General features: G+C 45.9%; 1 protein-coding gene across 1 annotated transcript in view; it reads right to left on the bottom strand.

Annotated features, from left to right (window-relative positions):
• The window catches only part of LOC134906534 (disintegrin and metalloproteinase domain-containing protein 10-like), a 286,183-nt gene that overhangs the window by 3,479 nt on the left and 258,743 nt on the right, over nucleotides 1–23,961 (bottom strand). Inside the window, exon 15 of the mRNA XM_063914722.1 lies at nucleotides 22,816–22,912. Within this exon, the coding sequence (XP_063770792.1) occupies nucleotides 22,816–22,912 (97 nt within the window). The remainder of the gene's footprint in view (nucleotides 1–22,815; nucleotides 22,913–23,961) is intronic.

The following is a 23,961-nucleotide window of genomic DNA, read 5'->3' as shown; positions in this document are numbered from 1 at the left end:
TTAACAGCACTTTGAACATCATTCAGCACAGATTGCAATTGTGAATGAAGACACACTGATTGCAATTGCAATTACCAGGGGTTAAAGTGAGCCGGAACGGGGCGGAACTGCGTTCCGTCAGTTCCATTTGGAGACGGAATGCAGTTCCGCCTCCTCTGGCTCACCTCACCCCATGTGTCCCCGGCGCCGCAGCAGGGAGATGACGGGCGCCCGCTGATTTCCCGTCTCCCTGCACAGCGGCAGCCGGTGGCAGGAGCTCAGAACTGAGCTCCGGCTTCCGGCTCTGTCAGTGCACGCTATGGGAGAGACGTCATGACGTCTCTCCCATAGTGCCGAGGAGCGGACGCACAGAAGACTGCAGCGGCCGGACACGGAGTGGGGCTTGGTAAGTATGGTGTATTGTGTTTGTCTTTTTTTAATTTGTGTAGCGGCGCATCTGGGGGGGGGAGCATTACTACTGGGGGGGCAAACTACTGAGGGGGGGCATTACTACTGGGGGGGCAAACTACTGAGGGGGGCATTACAACTGGGGGGCAAAGTACTGAGGGGCATCTGCTGGGGGCAAACAACTGGGGGGGATTACTACTGGGGCAAACTACTGGGGGCATCTACTGATTGCAAACTACTGGGGGGCATTACTGCCGGTAGGCAAACTACTGAGGGGCATCTACTGGGGGCAAACAACTGGGGGGCATACTACTGGGGGCAAACTACTGGGGGGGTATTACTACTGGGGGCAAACTACTGGGGGGCAAACTACTGGGGGGCATCTACTGGGGGACATTACTACTGGGGGCAAACTACAGGAGGGCATTACTACTGGGGGGGCAAACTACTGAGGGGGCATTACTACTGGGGGGAAACTACTGAGGGGGGCATTACAGCTGGGGGGCAAAGTACTGAGGGGCATCTGCTGGGGGCAAACAACTGGGGGGGATTACTACTGGGGCAAACTACTGGGGGCATCTACTGATTGCAAACTACTGGGGGGGAATTACTGCTGGTAGGCAAACTACTGAGGGGCATCTACTGGGGGCAAACAACTGGGGGGGCATACTACTGGTGGCAAACTACTGGGGGGGCATTACTACTGGGGGCAAACTACTGGGGGGCAAACTACTGGGGGGCATCTACTGGGGGACATTACTACTGGGGGCAAACTACAGGAGGGAATTACTACTGTGGGCCAACTACTAAGGGGCTTCTACTGGGGGCAAACTACTGGGGGGCAAACTACAGAGGGGCATCTACTGGGGGCAAACAACTGCGGAGACATTACTACTGGGGGCAAACTACTGGGGGGCAAACTACTGAGGGGGTGCATTACTACTGGGGGAAAAGTACTGAGGGGCATCTACTGGGGGCAAACTACTGGGGGGCATTACTACTGGGGGGCAAACTACTGAGGGGCATCTACTGGGGGCAAACTACTGGGGTGCATCTACTGGGGGACATTACTACTGGGGGCAAACTACAATGGGGCAAACTACAGGAGGGCATTACTACGGGGGGCAAACTACTGAGGGGCATCTACTGGGGGCAAACTACTGGGGGGCATCTACTGGGGGGCAAACTACTGGGGGGCATCTACAGGGGGCAAACTACTGGGGGACATTACTACTGGGGGGCATCTGCTGGGGGCAAACTACAGGGGGCAAGCTACAGCGGCAGCCGGTGGCAGGAGCTCAGAACTGAGCTCCGGCTTCCGGCTCTGTCAGTGCACGCTATGGGAGAGACGTCATGACATCTCTACCATAGTGCCGAGGAGCGGACGCACAGAAGACTGCAGGGGCCGGACACGGAGTGGGGCTTGGTAAGTATGGTGTATTGTGTTTGTCTTTTTTTAATTTGTGTAGCGGCGCATCTGGGGGGGAGCATTACTACTGGGGGGGCAAACTACTGAGGGGGGGCATTACTACTGGGGGGGCAAACTACTGAGGGGGGCATTACAACTGGGGGGCAAAGGACTGAGGGGCATCTGCTGGGGGCAAACAACTGGGGGGATTACTACTGGGGTAAACTACTGGGGGCATCTACTGATTGCAAACTACTGGGGGGGCATTACTGCTGGTAGGCAAACTACTGAGGGGCATCTACTGGGGGCAAACAACTGGGGGCGCATACTACTGAGGGCAAACTACTGGGGGGCATTACTACTGGGGGCAAACTACTGGGGGGCATCTACTGGGGGACATTACTACTGGGGGCAAACTACAGGAGGGCATTACAACTGGGGGGCAAACTACTGAGGGGCATCTACTGGGGGCAAACTACAGAGGGGCATCTACTGGGGGCAAACAACTGCGGGGGCATTACTACTGGGGGCAAACTACTCGGGGGCAAACTACTGAGGGGGTGCATTACTACTGGGGGAAAAGTACTGAGGGGCATCTACTGGGGGCAAACTACTGGGGGGCATTACTACTGGGGGGCAAACTACTGAGGGGCATCTACTGGGGGCAAACTACTGGGGGGGCATCTACTGGGGGACATTACTACTGGGGGCAAACTACAATGGAGCAAACTACAGGAGGGCATTACTACTGGGGGCAAACTACTGAGGGGCATCTACTGGGGGCAAACAACTGGGGGCATCTACTGGGGGCAAACTACTGGGGGACATTACTACTGGGGGGCATCTGCTGGGGGCAAACTACAGGGGGCAAGCTACTGGGGGCAAACTACAAGGGAGCTAACTACTGGGGCAAACTACAGTAGGGCATTACTACTGGGGGCATAACTACAGGGGCATTACTACTGGGGGTGTAACTACAGGGGCTAAACTACTGGAAGCATTACTACTTGGAGGCATTACTACTGGGGTCTAAACTACAAGGGGGCATAACTACAGGGGCTAAACGACTGGGGGCATTACTACAGGCAACATTACTACTGGGGGCAATATTACACAGGGGCATTACCATTAAGGGCACTACTACTGGGGGCATTGTAAAGGGGGAACTTCATAAGGGGCATCACTCCTGGGGACATAAGGGGCACTGCTAATGCGGGCATTGCATAAGGGGCACCACTACTATGGGCTCTATATAAGGGGCAATACCACTGTGGGCATTGTATAAGAGGCGCTACTGCTGTGGGCATTATGTGTATTATGGGGTGCTACTACTGTGGGCATTATTACTATTGTGTAACACGCCCCTTTTTGAGACCACGCCCCTTTTTGCGCCACGCGCAATACCTTTGTTGCATTAGCGCCGTGGGGAGGGGGGTGAGTTCCACCACCTCTCTAGGACCACTTTAAGCACTGGCAATTACAAATCTGCGAAGACCTCTAGCCAAACCCACAATCGCATCTGTTTATCCTACAACCCCATCACAAATATAGCCCATTCCCATTGCATGCATAGCTACAAACACAACATTGTGTACATTCATTCAAAAATATAAGAATAAACACATCTCTTATACGTCAATGTAAGCACAAAATCATGTATATTCATTTATAAATTATTTGTACACTAGCTGTTCTACCCGTTTTTCGCACAATGTTCCTGATTTTCATAGTTGTAAATATAAATGAGTGTTAAAAATTTGGTAAATCTATAGAGCTGTAAATTTGAGATGTCTTAATATAAGATGAGCGAGTTCTGTTCTCTGAGAACCGAACCCTACTGAACATCACGTCCTGAGCCCAGATCTGAGTCACTCAGGCCTTCCTGCCAGACACGGAAACTAGGAAACCAGAATGAGGCAAAACCATTCCAGTGCTGTCTTGTGCTGCATCAGTCCAGTGGTGGTCTCTTGTGCTGCATCAGTCCAGTTACAGTGGTGGTGTCCTCTGCTGCCATATGTTCAGTGCTGCTGTATAAGTCCAGTCCAGGGGTGCAGTGTTGTGCTGCAACAGTCCAGTGGTTGTGTCTTGTGCTGCATCAGTACAGTCACAGTGGTGGTGTCCTCTGCTGCCATATGTCCAATGCTGCTGTATAAGTCCAGTCCAGTGGTTCTGTGTTGTGCTGCATCAGTCCAGTGGTGGTGTCCTTGTGCTGCTGTATAAGTCCAGTGATACTGCCGTATAAGTCCAGTGATACTGCTGCATATGTCAAGTGGTACTGCCGTATAAGTCCAGTGATACTGTCGTATAAATCCAGTTCAGTGGTACTGCCGTATAAATCCAGTGGTACTGCCGTATAAATCCAGTGGTATTGCCATATAAGTCCAGTGATACTGCCGTATATGTCCAGTGATACTGCCGTATAAGTCCAGTGATACTGCCATATATGTCCAGTGGTGCTGCCATATAAGTCCAGTGATACTGCCGTATAAATCCAGTTCAGTGGTACTGCCGTATAAGTCCAGTGATATTGCTGTAAAAGTGCAGTGATACTGCCGTATAAGTCCAGTGATACTGCCGTATAAGTCCAGTGATACTGCCGTATAAGTCCAGTGATACTGCCGTATAAGTCCAGTGATACTGCCGTATATGTCCAGTGATACTGCCGTATAAGTCCAGTGATTCTGCCGTATATGTCCAGTGGTACTGCCGTATAAGTCCAGTCCAGTGGTTCTGCCATATAGGTTCAGTGGTGCTGTCCTGTGCTGTATATTATTTACTCAAAATAAAGGGGTTATTAATATTCAGTCCAAATAATTTTTACAGGGTTTGCCCTGGGTGGTGTAGAGGTACGCTCTCCTGTGCTGCATTTTGTTATATAACTCCAGAAAAATAATGGAGAACAAAAATTTGGAGGATAAAATAGGGAAAGATCAAGAACCACTTCCTCCTACTGCTGCTGCTGCCACTGCTGTTGTTGCTGCTGAGAGTCGATCGTCAACCCCGGAGGAGAAGTCGGAAGACCACTTGTACTACTTTAACTAAGCAAATGATCGTTCAACAGTCCTTTGCGAGGAAGATGAAATATGACAGCAGTCATCCTGTTGCAAAGCAGATAACTGAGGCCTTGACAGTTATGTTGGTGTTAGACGTGCATCGAGTATCTGCCATTAGTGCAGTTGGACTGCAGTGCCACTCTTAGATGGGCCAGGTGTTTGTGCCGCACACTAGTGTCGCTTAGCTTAGTCATACAGCTACCTCATTGCACCTCTTTTACTTCTTTGCATGATGTGCTGTTTGGGGGATAGTTTTTTTTAAGTGCCATCCTGTCTGCCACTGCAGTGCCACTCCTAGATGGGCCAGGTGTTTGTGCCGCACACTTATGTCGCTTAGCTTAGTCATACAGCTACCTCATTGCACCTCTTTTACTTCTTTGCATGATGTGCTGTTTGAGGCCTCTTTTTTTTAAGTGCCATCCTGTCTGCCACTGCAGTGCCACTCCTAGATGGGCCAGGTGTTTGTGTCGCACACTTGTGTCACTTAACTTAGTCATACAGCTACCTCACTGCACCTCTTTTACTTCTTTGCATCATGTGCTGTTTGGGGACTAGTTTTTTAAGTGCCATCCTATCTGTCACTGCAGTGCTACTCCTAGATGGGCCAGGTGTTTGTGCCGTACACTTGTGTCGCTTAGCTTAGTCATACAGCGACCTCTGTGCAACTTTTAGGCCAAAAAACAATATTGTGAAGTGTGAGGTGTTCAGAATAGACTGCAAATGAGTGGAAATTAATGTTATTGAGGTTAATAATACAGTAGGATCAAAATTACCCACAAATTCTGTGATATTAGCTATTTTTATGGGTTTAAAAAAAAATCATCCAGATCCAAAACCAAAACCTGAAAGGGTGGTTTTGGCAAAACCTATCCAAATCCAAAACACGAGCGGGGATCCAGATCTAAAACCAAAGCACAAAACACGAAAAGTGCCCGCCGCACATCTCTAAATGTAAGTAACTATTAATCCATGGTTCTTGGCATTACCTGAGGAGCACCCATAGCAGATAAAGTGACAGGACCATTTTTGCAGTTTATGAAATTCTATACACTTGAAGTGCAATCCATATTTTGATTAGAGATGAGCGCCTGAAATTTTTCGGGTTTTGTGTTTTGGTTTTGGGTTCGGTTCCGCGGCCGTGTTTTGGGTTCGAACGCGTTTTGGCAAAACCTCACCGAATTATTTTTGTCGGATTCGGGTGTGTTTTGGATTCGGGTGTTTTTTTCCAAAAACACTAAAAAACAGCTTAAATCATAGAATTTGGGGGTCATTTTGATCCCAAAGTATTATTAACCTCAAAAACCATAATTTACACTCATTTTCAGTCTATTCTGAATACCTCACACCTCACAATATTATTTTTAGTCCTAAAATTTGCACCGAGGTCGCTGTGTGAGTAAGATAAGCGACCCTAGTGGCCGACACAAACACCGGGCCCATCTAGGAGTGGCACTGCAGTGTCACGCAGGATGTCCCTTCCAAAAAACCCTCCCCAAACAGCACATGACGCAAAGAAAAAAAGAGGCGCAATGAGGTAGCTGTGTGAGTAAGATTAGCGACCCTAGTGGCCGACACAAACACCGGGCCCATCTAGGAGTGGCACTGCAGTGTCACGCAGGATGGCCCTTCCAAAAAACCCTCCCCAAACAGCACATGACGCAAAGAAAAAAAGAGGCGCAATGAGGTAGCTGACTGTGTGAGTAAGATTAGCGACCCTAGTGGCCGACACAAACACCGGGCCCATCTAGGAGTGGCACTGCAGTATGTATGTATAAAGAAAGAAAAAAAAACCACGGTTAGGTGGTATATACAATTATGGACGGGCTGCCGAGTGCCGACACAGAGGTAGCCACAGCCGTGAACTACCGCACTGTACTGTGTCTGCTGCTAATATATAGACTGGTTGATAAAGAGATAGTATACTCGTAACTAGTATGTATGTATAAAGAAAGAAAAAAAAACCACGGTTAGGTCACTGGTATATACAATTATGGACGGGCTGCCGAGTGCCGACACAGAGGTAGCCACAGCCGTGAACTACCGCACTGTACACTGGTTGATAAAGAGATAGTAGTATACTCGTAACAACTAGTATGACGACGGTATAAAGAATGAAAAAAAAACCACGGTTAGGTGGTATATAATACAATTATGGTTGGACGGACTGCCTGCCGAGTGCCGACACAGAGGTAGCCACAGCCGTGAACTACCGCACTGTACACTGGTTGATAAAGAGATAGTAGTATACTCGTAACAACTAGTATGACGACGGTATAAAGAATGAAAAAAAAACCACGGTTAGGTGGTATATAATACAATTATGGTTGGACGGACTGCCTGCCGAGTGCCGACACAGAGGTAGCCACAGCCGTGAACTACCGCACTGTACACTGGTTGATAAAGAGATAGTAGTATACTCGTAACAACTAGTATGACGACGGTATAAAGAACGAAAAAAAAAACCACGGTTAGGTGGTATATATTATAATAATACAATTATGGATGGACGGACTGCCTGCCGAGTTCCGACACAGAGGTAGCCACAGCCGTGAACTACCGCACTGTACACTGGTTGTTAAAGAGATAGTAGTATACTCGTAACAACTAGTATGACGACGGTATAAAGAACGAAAAAAAAACCACGGTTAGGTGGTATATATTATAATACAATTATGGATGGACGGACTGCCTGCCGAGTTCCGACACAGAGGTAGCCACAGCCGTGAACTACCGCACTGTACACTGGTTGATAAAGAGATAGTAGTATACTCGTAACAACTAGTATGACACTATGACGACGGTATAAAGAAAGAAAAAAAAATACCACAGTTAGGTGGTATATATTATAATAATAATACAATTATGGATGGACGGACTGCCTGCCGACTGCCGACACAGAGGTAGCCACAGCCGTGAACTACCGCACTGTACACTGGTTGATAAAGAGATAGTAGTATACTCGTAACAACTAGTATGACACTATGACGACGGTATAAAGAATGGAAAAAAAACCACGGTTAGGTGGTATATATTATAATAATAATACAATTATGGATGGACGGACTGCCTGCCGACTGCCGACACAGAGGTAGCCACAGCCGTGAACTACCGCACTGTACACTGGTTGATAAAGAGATAGTAGTATACTCGTAACAACTAGTATGACACTATGACGACGGTATAAAGAATGAAAAAAAAACCACGGTTAGGTGGTATATATTATAATAATAATACAATTATGGATGGACGGACTGCCTGCCGACTGCCGACACAGAGGTAGCCACAGCCGTGAACTACCGCACTGTACACTGGTTGATAAAGAGATAGTAGTATACTCGTAACAACTAGTATGACACTATGACGACGGTATAAAGAATGAAAAAAAAACCACGGTTAGGTGGTATATATTATAATAATAATACAATTATGGATGGACGGACTGCCTGCCGACTGCCGACACAGAGGTAGCCACAGCCGTGAACTACCGCACTGTACACTGGTTGATAAAGAGATAGTAGTATACTCGTAACAACTAGTATGACACTATGACGGTATAAAGAATGAAAAAAAAACCACGGTTAGGTGGTATATATTATAATAATAATACAATTATGGATGGACGGACTGCCTGCCGACTGCCGACACAGAGGTAGCCACAGCCGTGAACTACCGCACTGTACACTGGTTGATAAAGAGATAGTAGTATACTCGTAACAACTAGTATGACACTATGACGACGGTATAAAGAAAGAAAAAAAAATACCACGGTTAGGTGGTATATATTGTAATACAATTATGGATGGACGGACTGCCTGCCGAGTTCCGACTGCCGACACAGAGGTAGCCACAGCCGTGAACTACCGCACTGTACTGTGTCTGCTGCTAATATAGGCCCTCATTCCGAGTTGTTCGCTCGGTATTTTTCATCGCATCGCAGTGAAAATCCGCTTAGTACGCATGCGCAATGTTCGCACTGCGACTGCGCCAAGTAACTTTACTATGAAGAAAGTATTTTTACTCACGGCTTTTTCATCGCTCCGGCGATCGTAATGTGATTGACAGGAAATGGGTGTTACTGGGCGGAAACACGGCGTTTCAGGGGCGTGTGGCTGAAAACGCTACCGTTTCCGGAAAAAACGCAGGAGTGGCCGGAGAAACGGTGGGAGTGCCTGGGCGAACGCTGGGTGTGTTTGTGACGTCAACCAGGAACGACAAGCACTGAACTGATCGCACAGGCAGAGTAAGTCTGAAGCTACTCTGAAACTGCTAAGTAGTTAGTAATCGCAATATTGCGAATACATCGGTCGCAATTTTAAGAAGCTAAGATTCACTCCCAGTAGGCGGCGGCTTAGCGTGTGTAACTCTGCTAAATTCGCCTTGCGACCGATCAACTCGGAATGAGGGCCATAGACTGGTTGATAAAGAGATAGTATACAATACATACAACAATATACTACTATACTGGTGGTCAGGCACTGGTCACCACTAGTCACACTGGCAGTGGCACTCCTGCAGCAAAAGTGTGCACTGTTTAATTTTAAATTAATATAATATTATGTACTCCTGGGGGCTCCTGCTATAACAACCTGCAGTGCTCCCCAGTCTCCCCCACAATTATTATAAGCTTTGCCTTTTATACATTGATGTGCAGCACACTGGGCTGAGCTGAGTGCACACAGACTGAGTCACACTGTGTGACTGGCTGCTGCTGTGTATCGTTTTTTTTCAGGCAGAGAACGGATATATCAGAGAACGGATATATTATATTAAAATAAATAAAAGTTAACTAACAACAACTGCACTGGTCACTGTGGTAAACTCTGTCTGACTCTGCACAATCTCTCTCTCTCTTCTAATCTAATTTCTAATGGAGAGGACGCCAGCCACGTCCTCTCCCTATCAATCTCAATGCACGTGTGAAAATGGCGGCGACGCGCGGCTCCTTATATAGAATCCGAGTCTCGCGAGAATCCGACAGCGTCATGATGACGTTCGGGCGCGCTCGGGTTAACCGAGCAAGGCGGGAGGATCCGAGTCTGCTCGGACCCGTGAAAAAAACATGAAGTTCGTGCGGGTTCGGTTTCAGAGAAACCGAACCCGCTCATCTCTAATTTTGATCCGATTGTACACGCATTTGATCCATTTGGACACGGATCGGTAATGACGTCATTCTGTCAACACCCTTTTCATCCCCTTAGGAGAGGTTTTTTTAAATTCTAATTTCATAGTTTTCCTAGTTCTCACGTGCAGAATACCTATGTTACATTTCAGATTCCTAACATATCGGAAAGTGATAGAATTAGTGATGAGTCAGTCAGTGAGTTAGTGAGTGAAGGCTTTCTCATTTTTGCAGTTTATAAATTCTATACACTGGAGGTGCAATCCAAATTTTGATCCGATTGTCCGTTTGGGTGTTATTGTTCTAGCAACACAAGCCATGCATCGGTAATGACATCATTATGTCAACCCCCTTTTCATCCCCTTAGGGGAGGTTTATTAAAATTCTAATTACATAGTTTTGCTATTTCCCAGCTGAAACATACCTATGTTAAATTTCAGCTTCCTAACATATCAGGAAGTAAGAGAATTAGTGATGAGTCAGTCATACCCCTTTCAAACATATGACTCGGGAATTTCCCTGCTCAGTCCCGGGTTTTTCATCTCTGAAAAATCCCGGATTTTTGCTGGAGACTACCTTCACACTAAACCTGAGACCTGGGAAATTCTCGGGTCAACCCCTTGCAGACATAAGCCTGGTCTGCCCTGGCAGCCAGGGCAGACCAGGCTATTCTCATGTCACACACACACAAACGTCACACTCATACATGTCTTACACACACACTTCTTACACATACACATGTCACTCTCAAACACACACATACATTTAATATACACACGCATGCCAAATTCATACACATACATACACACACACACACTCCCTCTCACACTCACCACAACAGGCCACCTCTCTGTTTTTAGGCTTCGCACAGACTACAGCAGCCGGCGCACGTCCCCTCATTCACTCCGGCCCCCTTCAGGCAGCCCCCCCCATTCCAGTTGGTCCAGCACCAATCATAGGCATTTAGATGCGAGCCGGGAGCAAATTCCCAGGTCGCACCTTTCAGACCTAAGCCGGGAAAATCCCTGGTCAATTGCAGGGTCGGCAACCCGGGAACATGTTCCCAGGCCGGGGCCTTTAAAGACATGCCAAAATCCCAGGTTGATGCGTGTTCATGTGCAAAAACCCGGGATTTTATAAGATGTCTGAAAGGGTTATCAGTGAGTGAGAGCTTTTGTATATATTTATATATATATATATATATATATATGTCACGATCCAGGTATCTGGACGCCATTACCTGCCTTTCAGATGTCTTCTGAGGCTCGCTCAGCGTTCCAAGGCCGGATCTCATCTGTGTCCACATACTGCACATTCCTCCTGTCACGCTGAGATGCTGTCACAGCGGCGCCATGTTTGAATCCTGCATGGCGTCTCCCGTTCTCCGCGGCCTCCGCCGCCGCTCCTGTGTTATAGGTACAGGTTGTCAGTGTGGTGTTCCATGCCTGCCGCGGCCTCCGTTGTCATTCACGAGTCTCGGCATACATTTGTCAGTCTGGCGACTCCTGTCCTCTGTGGCCGGCGCCGCCATTACAGTTATGTTTCCACATGGTTTCCCAAGCCAGTTTTCCCTCCAAGTTCTAACATGGGCGCAGCCTTGTTGGATCTAGTCACATGTCTCAGTTCCTCCTATCCACTGCCTCTGGAAATCTGCATAATTGCCCAGCCAATGCCTGCATTGCTGCAGGTATAAGTATCCTGTGCCTGGGTCAGGAAATCGTCAGTGCTTTGTTTGTCATACCTTGTTCCAGTCTCTTTCCTGTGGTTGTGTTTCCAGGTTCCAGCTCCTGTCTCCAGCATCCACCAAAGAGACCCGCACCTGCCTACCATCCTGCGGTGCAGCCCGACTCTGCAGTCCTCCGTGGCTGATCCAGTTTCGAGCTTCCAGCTATTTCATCTGCTTCCAGCAGTATCCACTACCACCGGTAATCATCCTTCAATTCCTCTGTTTCCACGCTCCCTAGCATCTTACTATATTCACTCCGTGTTTCATCACCTGGCTGGTTCCACCCAGCATTCATTCAGTGACTTTATCATCTGGCTGATTCCATTCCGCATCCACTCTGTGTCTTACCACCTGGCTGGTTCCATCCAGCAATTACAACAGCTGATTCAAGTTACCAACTTCATCTGTTCCATCTACTGGCATGTTCCTTGGATATCTTCACTACTACAGCCAGGCCTGGTAAGGTTATTCCATCTAAGGACTGTAACAGCTGTTCTTATCTACCAGTGTCCTGTGTAACCATTTCATGGTCAGAATGCTCCAGGAATCATATTATTTATCATTGCCATTATTTATCTTGAATGCTGTTTGTTTACACGGAGTCTGTTAATAAAATTTTATTTTGACTTTTACCTGGTTGTCATGGTCACACCTTCAGGTTTCCTTTTAACACTTACATGTCCAGGGGTCTGATTAAACCTCCCCGGTTTAAGTTCCTCTCAGCCCCTACAACTGAGGCTTTCTCCTGTCAGCCAAAACCCTCAGTTGTGACAGTAAGCACTGACTCTATGAATCCAGCCGGAGACCAGGATCAAGCGGCTAGGCCGATGCAAGAACTGGCAGCCAGACTCGAACATCAGGAGGCTGCACAAGGCCACATCATCCGCTGTCTCCAGGATCTCTCTACGCGGCTGGATGGGATTCAAACAACCCTCCGTGGACCTGGCACGTCCGGTGCGTCCACTATAGTGACACCAGCTGTAACCCCACCCACCTTACCCATTTCCATTCCACGTCTTCATCTTCCAACGCCAGCAAAGTTTGACGGATCTCCAAGGTTCTGCAGGGGATTTCTTAACCAATGCGAAATCCACTTTGAGCTTCAGCCTGGCAATTTCCCCAGCGACCGTACTAAAATTGCCTATATCATTTCCCTTCTCAGCGGCTCAGCCCTTGACTGGGCATCACCTTTATGGGAGAAGTCTGATCCCCTGCTGTCCTCCTATACGGACTTTGTGGCAACATTCAGGCGCATCTTCGACGAGCCAGGCCGGGTAACCTCTGCTTCATCTGAGATTCTCTGTTTACGCCAGGGAACACGTACTGTGGGACAGTATCTCATACAGTTCAAAATCCTGGCATCCGAACTGGCATGGAACGATGAGGCCCTGTATGCTGCATTCTGGCATGGCTTATCAGAACGCATCAAGGATGAGTTAGCTACCAGAGACTTGCCCTCTAAGTTGGATGAGCTAATTTCTCTTTGCACGAAGGTTGATCTACGTTTCAGAGAGAGAGCAACCGAGCGAGGAAGATCATCTGCTCCAAAATCTTCTGCTCCTCCTCTTCGTCAACCGTCTCCATCCAAGGATGAGCCCATGCAAATTGGCCGTTCCCGTCTATCTCCCGCTGAGCGCCGAAGACGTCTCTCTGAGTCTCTCTGTCTCTATTGTGCAGCTCCGTCTCACATTATCAATGCCTGTCCCAAACGTCCGGGAAACTCCAAATCCTAGCTCGCAAAGGAGAGGGCCGGCTAGGAGTAATGATCTCCTCTCCATCTCCTCATGATTGTAATCTCCCAGTCTCGCTCCAAATTGCTCAACGTTACAGGAACGTCATTGCCCTCCTTGATTCTGGAGCAGCTGGGAATTTCATAACCTAAGCTTATGTTAAATAGTGGTCCCTACCCACCGAGAGACTTCCTTCGTCCATCTCCTTAACTGCAGTAGATGGCAGCAAGATTTTCGACGCAGTTATTTCTCTAAGGACTCTACCAGTTCGTATGAGAGTGGGAGTTCTTCATGCAGAATTTATTTCCTTCCTAGTGATTCCAAGAGCCACACATCCAGTGGTTTTGGGCCTTCCATGGCTCCGTCTCCACAATCCGTCGATTGACTGGACGACTACGCAAATACTAGCATGGGGTCCCTCCTGTGCTAAGACTTGTTTGTCCAAAGTGCTTCCTGTTTGTTCTTCTTTCCCCAGGTCGTCTGATGTTCCACCTCCTCCATATCAAGACTACACGGACGTGTTCCGTAAGGCTTCTGCTGATATCCTTCCTCCTCATAGAGAATGGGACTGCCCAATTGATCTCATTCCAGGGAAGGTTCCACCTCGAGGCCGTACTTACCCATTGTCTCTGCCTGAGACGCACTCCATGGAGGAGTACATCAAAGAGAACCTGGCAAAAGGTTTTATCCGACCTTCTTCTTCTCCAGCTGGCGCAGGCTTCTTCTTCATTAAGAAGAAGGACGGTGGTCTGCGACCGTGCATCGATTACAGAGGTCTGAACGACATTACCGTCAAGAACCGGTATCCTTTACCTTTGATTACTGAGCTCTTCGATAGAGTCAGCGGAGCAACCATCTTTACAAAGTTGGATTTGAGGGGTGCCTACAATCTCATCCTGATCCGTGAGGGTGACGAGTGGAAGACCGCTTTTAACACCCGTGATGGACATTATGAGTACCTCGTCATGCCCTTCGGATTGAGCAACGCTCCAGCTGTCTTCCAGCATTTCGTGAATGAGATCTTCAGAGACATCTTATACCGCCATGTCGTGGTTTATCTAGATGATATCCTCATCTTTGCCAATAATCTGGAGGAACATCGTTTCTGGGTAAAGGAGGTTCTGTCCCGTCTCCGTGTCAATCATCTCTATTGCAAATTGGAGAAATGTGTCTTTGAAGTTAAATCCATTCCGTTCCTAGGTTACATTGTGTCCGGTTCCGGACTAGAGATGGATCCTGAGAAACTACAAGCAATCCAGAATTGGCCGATACCCTTAACCCTCAAAGGGGTCCAGAGGTTCTTAGGGTTCGCCAATTATTACAGGAAGTTCATACGAGACTTTTCCGCCATTGTGGCGCCTATCACTGCATTAACCAAGAAGGGTGCTAACCCGTCCAAGTGGTCTGAAGAAGCTACGCAAGCTTTTCATCTTCTAAAACAACGTTTCATCTCTGCACCAGTTCTGAAACAGCCCGACACCGACTCTCCTTTCATCTTAGAGGTGGATGCCTCCTCCGTTGGAGTAGGAGTGGTATTATATTAAAGAAAAAGGAAAGACAATGGTGCGCTTGAATTTAAACCAATTGTAATTATTTATATAAATATATATATATATCTCAGTAGGTGTCCGCTTTCACTCACCACCGAAATAAACAACAAAGAGTCTGCCTTGATTCATATATAATTATTTTACTAAAATAAATAAATAGACACACATACATAAATAACTAAAATTCTGTATGTTCCACACACTACAATGAAAGGCAGATAGAATCCACTAATACTGAAAGAGCTTGGCAGCAGTAGTATAATTGTATTGATGGCAACAATATATATAAGTGACACTAAACAGACTTATCCAAATCTGTTACATCCAATATGTCACACTGAATATAAATACTGTAACAACTGCCAATATGTATCACATGCAAGTTTCACACAACCTCCTGCGACTGGCGTCCCAGTGCAGAGGATTGATTACTGAGTTCTTACCCGACCTGCGGGAAATGTCCGGTATTAGGATGCACGCACCCGGAGGGATAGAAATTCTGTATGACTTCAAAACTGTAATGCTCACCGCCGGTGAGCAGTATGTTAATTTCAATCCTGGCGGGCAGGTAGATCGGTGTGATACCAGTGCACTGTTTGCAGTATGAGCGCTGAGATATTGCACTCTCAGGTCCTGGCAAGCGGACAACGGGAGCTCCAGTCAGCGTCTCAGGTGTAACCACCGCTTGTAAGATGACCGCTGGAGATAGCACACTCTCGGGTCCTAGCAGGTGGACAGCGGATTTTCTGATCAGCGTCTGAGATAGGGCTGCCGCTTGTGCTCAGACCGCTGAAGGTAAAACACTCTCAGGTGCTGGCAGGCTGACAATCGGGAACTCCGGTCAGCGGCTCTGTGCGTGTGGATCCTTCCGTCAGTGTGTGGTCGGACAGACAGGGAGATGACGTCAACGCGTTTCGTCCCGGGACTCGGGACTTCCTCAAGACTAGTCTTGAGGAAGTCCCGAGTCCCGGGACGAACCACACACTGACGGAAGGATCCACACGCACAGAGCCGCTGACCGGAGTTCCCGATTGTCAGCCTGCCAGCACCTGAGAGTGTTTTACCTTCAGCGGTCTGAGCACAAGCGGCAGCCCTATCTCAGACGCTGATCAGAAAATCCGCTGTCCACCTGCTAGGACCCGAGAGTGTGCTATCTCCAGCGGTCATCTTACAAGCGGTGGTTACACCTGAGACGCTGACTGGAGCTCCCGTTGTCCGCTTGCCAGGACCTGAGAGTGCAATATCTCAGCGCTCATACTGCAAACAGTGCACTGGTATCACACCGATCTACCTGCCCGCCAGGATTGAAATTAACATACTGCTCACCGGCGGTGAGCATTACAGTTTTGAAGTCATACAGAATTTCTATCCCTCCGGGTGCGTGCATCCTAATACCGGACATTTCCCGCAGGTCGGGTAAGAACTCAGTAATCAATCCTCTGCACTGGGACGCCAGTCGCAGGAGGTTGTGTGAAACTTGCATGTGATACATATTGGCAGTTGTTACAGTATTTATATTCAGTGTGACATATTGGATGTAACAGATTTGGATAAGTCTGTTTAGTGTCACTTATATATATTGTTGCCATCAATACAATTATACTACTGCTGCCAAGCTCTTTCAGTATTAGTGGATTCTATCTGCCTTTCATTGTAGTGTGTGGAACATACAAAATTTTAGTTATTTATGTATGTGTGTCTATTTATTTATTTTAGTAAAATAATTATATATGAATCAAGGCAGACTCTTTGTTGTTTATTTCGGTGGTGAGTGAAAGCGGACACCTACTGAGATATATATATATATATATTTATATAAATAATTACAATTGGTTTAAATTCAAGCGCACCATTGTCTTTCCTTTTTCTTTAATATAATTGTTATAGGATTTAGCTAATCCTTTAATGTGTGCAGCTGAATTCAAACAATTAAATTAATCAATTGCGCCGGGAGTTGGGGTGTGAATAACACCTCTCTTGTGTTTTAGGAGTGGTATTATCCCAGAGGGCTAAAGATGGCCATCTACATCCCTGCAGTTTCTTCTCCCGGAAGTTCTCCCCAGCTGAGCGTAACTATGCCATTGGCGACCAGGAGTTGCTAGCCATCAAGCTCGCTCTTGAGGAGTGGAGATATCTGTTGGAGGGAGCTTCTCATTCAATCACGATACTTACTGACCACAAGAATCTTTTATACCTGAAAGGCGCACAATGTCTTAACCCCCGTCAGGCCAGATGGGCACTTTTCTTTTCCAGGTTCGACTTTAAACTCCAATTCTGTCCGGGCTCTCAGAATCGCAAGGCCGATGCCCTTTCCCGCTCTTGGGAGCAAGAAAACGAGTCAGAGTCTTCAGACAAGCATCCTATTATTAATCCATTGGCATTCTCCACGGTAGGGATGGACTCTACGCCCCCACCAGGGAAAAGTTTTGTGAAGCCGGTGTTAAGGAAGAAGCTCATGCATTGGGCCCATGCTTCCCGTTTTGCCGGACATACAGGCATTCAGAAAACCTTCGAGTTTATCTCTAGGTCCTACTGGTGGCCAACTCTGAAGAAGGACGTCAAGGAGTTTATTGCCTCTTGCCCAAAGTGTGCCCAACACAAAGTTCCTCGCCAGTCTCCTGCGGGGCAACTGGTTCCATTATCTGTTCCCCGTCGACCGTGGACCCATTTGTCGATGGACTTTGTTACAGATCTGCGTATATATGCAACAAGTTTAATACCATCTGGGTGGTAGTTGACCGGTTCACCAAGATGGCACATTTCATACCCCTCACCGGTCTTCCATCAGCTTCCAAGTTGGCTCAAGCCTTTATCCAAGAGATCTTTCGACTTCACGGTCTCCCTGAAGAAATCATCTCCGATCGTGGAGTACAATTTGTAGCCAAATTTTGGCTAAGTTTGTGTAAAGCCCTCCAAGTCAAGTTAAAGTTTTCCACAGCTTACCATCCTCAGACCAATGGTCAAACCGAGAGGGTGAATCAGGACTTGGAGGACTTCCTCCGCATTTACGTGTCTTCCTCCCAAGATGACTGGGTTCAACTCCTTCCCAGGGCCGAGTTTAGCCACAACAATCAATACCATTCCTCATCCTCCTCAACACCATTCTTCATCAACTATGGATTTCACCCTAGGGTTCCAGAGTTCCAACCGCTTCCAGCAACTTCTGTTCCAGCAGTGGATGTCACCTTGCGTCAGTTTTCAAACAACTGGAAGAATGTCCGCGCAGCCCTGCTTAAAGCCTCATTTAGGTATAAGAAGTTTGCCGATAGGAAGCGTAGAGCGGTTCCGGCTCTCAAGGTGGGTGATCGAGTATGGTTGTCCACGAAGAATTTGAGGTTGAGAGTTCCCAGCATGAAATTTGCTCCTCGTTATATCGGTCCTTTTAAAATTGAACAAGTCATCAATCCTGTTGCTTACAGACTCCAGTTACCTCCCTTCTTAAAAATACCCAGGACATTCCATGTTTCCTTGTTGAAACCACTTATCCTGAATCGGTTTCATTCTGCACTTTCTACAGCTCCTAAAGTTCAGACTCAACGGGGAGTCGAGTATGAGGTGGCCAAGATTCTGGACTCACGTTTCCGTTACGGTCACTTGCAGTATCTTATTGACTGGAAGGGCTATGGTCCTGAAGAACACTCTTGGACCAATGCGTCTGATGTCCATGCTCCTGCCTTGGTCCAGAATTTCCACTCGAAGTTTCCTCTAAAGCCTAAGAAGCGTCCTGGGGCCACTCCTAAAGGGGGGGGGGTGCTGTCACGATCCGGGTATCTGGACGCCATTACCTGCCTTTCAGATGTCTTCTGAGGCTCGCTCAGCGTTCCAAGGCCGGATCTCATCTGTGTGCACATACTGCACATTCCTCCTGTCACGCTGAGATGCTGTCACAGCGGCGCCATGTTTGAATCCTGCATGGCGTCTCCCGTTCTCCGCGGCCTCCGCCGCCGCTCCTGTGTTATAGGTGCTGGTTGTCAGTGTGGTGTTCCATGCCTGCCGCGGCCTCCGTTGTCATCCACGAGTCTCGGCATACATTTGTCAGTCTGGCGACTCCTGTCCTCTGTGGCCGGCGCCGCCATTACAGTTATGTTTCCACATGGTTTCCCAAGCCAGTTTTCCCTCCAAGTTCTAACATGGGCGCAGCCTTGTTGGATCTAATCACATGTCTCAGTTCCTCCAATCCACTGCCTCTGGAAATCTGCATAATTGCCCAGCCAATGCCTGCATTGCTGCAGGTATAAGTATCCTGTGCCTGGGTCAGGAAATCGTCAGTGCTTTGTTTGTCATACCTTGTTCCAGTCTCTTTCCTGTGGTTGTGTTTCCAGGTTCCAGCTCCTGTCTCCAGCATCCACCAAAGAGACCCGCACCTGCCTACCATCCTGCGGTGCAGCCTGACTCTGCAGTCCTCCGTGGCTGATCCAGTTTCCAGCTATTTCATCTGCTTCCAGCAGTATCCACTACCACCGGTAATCATCCTTCAATTCCTCTGTTTCCACGCTCCCTAGCATCTTACTATATTCACTCCGTGTTTCATCACCTGGCTGGTTCCACCCAGCATTCATTCAGTGACTTTATCATCTGGCTGATTCCATTCCGCATCCACTCCGTGTCTTACCACCTGGCTGGTTCCATCCAGCAATTACAACAGCTGATTCAAGTTACCAACTTCATCTGTTCCATCTACTGGCATGTTCCTTGGATATCTTCACTACTACAGCCAGGCCTGGTAAGGTTATTCCATCTAAGGACTGTAACAGCTGTTCTTACCTACCAGTGTCCTGTGTAACCATTTCATGGTCAGAGTGCTCCAGGAATCATATTATTTATCATTGCCATTATTTACCTTGAATGCTGTTTGTTTACACGGAGTCTGTTAATAAACTTTTATTTTGACTTTTACCTGGTTGTCATGGTCACACCTTCGGGTTTCCTTTTAACACTTACATGTCCAGGGGTCTGATTAAACCTCCCCGGTTTAAGTTCCTCTCAGCCCCTACAACTGAGGCTTTCTCCTGTCAGCCAAAACCCTCAGTTGTGACAATATATATACAGTATATATATATATATATATATATATATATATATATATATATATACAGTATATATATATATATATAAAATAACAACAATATCCTTATCTTGCGCCTGATCAGGAGGGACACTACAGGAAAGATCTCTGTTGACAAATCTCAAAAATACATAAAATAAACCACAATTCCCAAGTGCGCTATATTGGTTGAATAATGTTTTCTTAAATTCTTCCAGAAAAGATCAAAACAGGTATGTATTGCTAGTTGGAGAATTATTATGGCAATTATTATCCGGAGTCCTAAGGCAAGAAACCCGTCACCAAAAAATCACCCAAACAGACGGCCAAAGGCCAATTAGTACCAATTTATGGTTTAATCACATAGAGCAGCGAGAGTAGTCCAGAATATGGTGTTGGTAAAATGGATCCTCCCTCACCTTAACAAGGTGTGAGCTCAAAAAAGGGAGAATCCTCACAGACTGGATTGCCAACTCATGACTGACAGACCCTACGCGTTTCATCTAATCAACTTCATCAGGGGTAACAATAATAAAAGCAGGACCAGATACACAAGTTGGAATTGTAAATACAACTGGTCTATCACAACCTGGAGGAATTTTATAATCTCGAAAGAGAGACATAATGTTGAGACTCAATAAATTTGATAAGGCCCATCTGCTGCCATGATGGAAAATGTGTATATAAAACTGTCCTTAAAAGCACCTGAATAAATTAAGAAAATTCTTACATCCAGAAAGATTCAAATAGAACTTGCAAAAATTCTCCTGAGTGTATAACCAAAATTAGAACAATTTTTGGTAATGGACCCTCCACAATAGAATCTCACACACATGGATCAAAAGTGCTTGTGCAGCAAACAACCATGTGGAGAATTCAGAATCAGAAGCGTGTCTGATGAAGGGTGAATGTCTGAAACATGTTAAGCGCTCTCCTGTCCTTACCATCCCACTGAGAGGTTGTAATCTGCTTCTACTTTGGAGGTCCTGTACTGAAATCCGGTTCAGGAGCCTGACTGTTCAGTGAACACAGATCCATCCGTGTGTTTCCAGGACTCCTCTGCTTGTTGCTGCTGGGGATCTTTCTATATGCGCTTATGTCTACTATGTTTGTAAGTGTGATGTACTATTAAATTTATGTATTTTAAAACAATATTTTGCACTATGGTATTTTCCCTTGTGTACCCCGTTGTGAGCTAATTAGCTCTTATATACATGAAGGGGACACATTCTGTTGCAGATTCTATCAAAAGGAACTATTGGAATACCATCTGATATCTGTGAATATGAGATACTTGAAAACGGTACTTCTTTTATCTCTCACCTTGTAGTGAATTGTTGGTGAAGTTGGTCATCTTTGGAGTGCTTGTAATCTATATCTTATCTTTTGTAATTTTTAATCTGTAATTTAAGTGCAGTGGGGAAGCACTATTGGATTTAGGTTATAGCTGCACCATTGATTTATTTGCACAGAATATCTCTTAAAAATTACTTTCAACTTGTTACAATAACAATAAGTTACAGATGTGTCCTAATACATCTTGCCTCAATACTCCATGCAGCAGGAGTTTCCTGGTGTGAGTGAGCTAACAGGTCCCGTGCAACGCCATCAGCATTGTGTGCCTTTTTTGCCAAAAATTAATTTTATTCACATCACAATGTGAATAAGATGAACACGCAGCTTTTGCTGATTAACATACAGTGGGGGTAATTCCAAGTTCATCACAGCAGGAAATTTTTTAGCAGTTGGGCAAAACCATGTGCACTGCAGGGGAGGCAGATATAACATGTGCAGAAAGAGTTAGGATTTGGGTGGGTTATTTTGTTTCTGTGCAGGGTAAATACTGGCTGCTTAATTTTTACACTGCAATTTAGATTGCAGATTGAACTCACCACACCCAAATCTATCTCTCTCTGCACATGTTATATCTGCCGCCCCTGCAGTGCACATGGTTTTTCCCAACTGCTAACAAAATTCCTGCTGCGATCAACTTGGAATTACCCCCAGTATGTGGTAAGCCTATATTCTGTGTGTAACTGTGGCTGTATCTGCATACGAAATGCTACACTACAGTGTTTTCCTATAAAACAAACTGTAGCGTAACATTTCATGTGGGAAGAGGAGGGTTAATCTGAGATTGTTTTCCACCAAACTACAGTAAACTGGAGAAAATAGTTTTCTTTATTGTGCCACCGATGCAGAGAAATCCTGAAAGTTCAGGATAACTATCTTCAACAGTCAGTTGAGAGCACTTTCTAGAAGCCATGAGAATCTTCTCCTTCATCCTAAATTCCAGGAATCTGGCTATGAAACGGTGGGGATGATCACCATTCCCCTCCATCTCTGGACCAAGTCTGTGCGCTTGTTCGATCTGTGGCACAGGAAGGAACAAGGCATGTGATAGAGTAACTTAAATTGTTGCTCAGATTTTTGTTCCAGATCGTCGTGTTTGTCAGACATCAGATTATTCCGCATCACTCAGTCACTGTTCGAGGCCAGAAATCCATGAAGCATTTTTCTAATGTGGCATGTCTAGTATTTATGGTAATTGCACTTTAATGATTAATATTATTAACAATAGGGAGGCAGCACCTTTCTAAGTAGATATTTAAATAGGTATATTTTCAACAAAAGAATTGGATTGCTTGCATGTTTAGTTATAGAGTATAAGAATAAGCAAGACTATTTTTAATTCATTAATATTCTTAAATGGGCATGACCATCTAAAAGTAGGGTTTTCCTTGCTCTTTAAATAGTGTCAACATTTTTATTATATATTTCCCTTCAGTATATATTACCTTTATTAGAATCCAGAGTTCTGCCAAGAATATATATTGTTCCAACAATCATAGCCGCCATTGTTAATATAATTAGAAGAATGGCCCACCAACGTGTCTGTAAAATATAAAATACAGGTATTAGCTAAATAGAGTTTATATTCTAGGCCAATTACATATTTACTATTACCCTATTTACTTAAAAGAACATTTTGATGGAAAAGTATGTATATAATGAACATTGAGTACACATTCTAGGGCTGTTGTTGTGGAGTAAATCTATGTTAAACTACAGTATATTCATAGATTAAAGGATCTCTATTTATTTTAATTAGTTGATAACCACTCAAGTACAGATGTGTTCACTTACACTGTGCTCAAATAGCTCCAAATAGCTCATCACCGAAAGCAGGGTCCATGTGACTTGGCAGCACCGAACTTCTTTTTTACTCAAAATGCGAATCTTATTCACACAATAGCAAGGAGCAACAAAGCTACAGTACATTGTTAGTGTACGCTGAGCATGATTCATGTATGTAAGTAAAGCTACTGGGCAAAACAATGTTGCACTGCAGATTAGTCAGAAGTAACGTGTGCAGAGAGTGTTAGATTTGGGTGGGGTGTATTCACATTGAAATCTAAATTTTAGTATAAAAATAAAGCTGTCAAACATGTGTTGGCTGTATGCAAAAGCAGACAGCATTTACCCTTCACAGAAAAAATATAAATGTATTTGCTCCCCTTGCATAACAACATGGAGGTATATTTACTAAAAATCCGAGTTTGTCCGATTTGTGCTTTTTTTTGTTCTAAGTGGCAACACGGAATTTACTAAGCACAAATCTCGGCAGTGTTTGGGTAATTCGTAAAGGTTTTCACGGCTAAGTTCAGAAATACGAATGAATAGACCATCGGTCAAACGCGGCTGTTTGTTCATACAACACAGGAATTTACTATGCATTCGTATTTGGGTGTTAGCTTCTGAATGCTCAATTGCGGGTGTATTTTTTTGCGAATCGTTAAAAAAAGCAGCAAAAAAATAGACCTGCTTTTTCCAGGCGAGTTTGGATAATCATGCACGGATTAGTGAGATCTGTGCATGGTTATCTATGGGAAAGGGTCTGTTTAGTGTAAAAATTTTAAAAATGATTTGCGTGGGGTCCCCCC

The sequence above is a fragment of the Pseudophryne corroboree genome, chromosome 1, assembly GCF_028390025.1.
Source record: "Pseudophryne corroboree isolate aPseCor3 chromosome 1, aPseCor3.hap2, whole genome shotgun sequence".
NCBI classification, from domain to species: Eukaryota; Metazoa; Chordata; class Amphibia; order Anura; family Myobatrachidae; genus Pseudophryne; species Pseudophryne corroboree.
The sequence above is the reverse complement of the archived record's forward strand: the minus strand, read 5'-3'. Positions and strand labels throughout refer to the sequence as shown.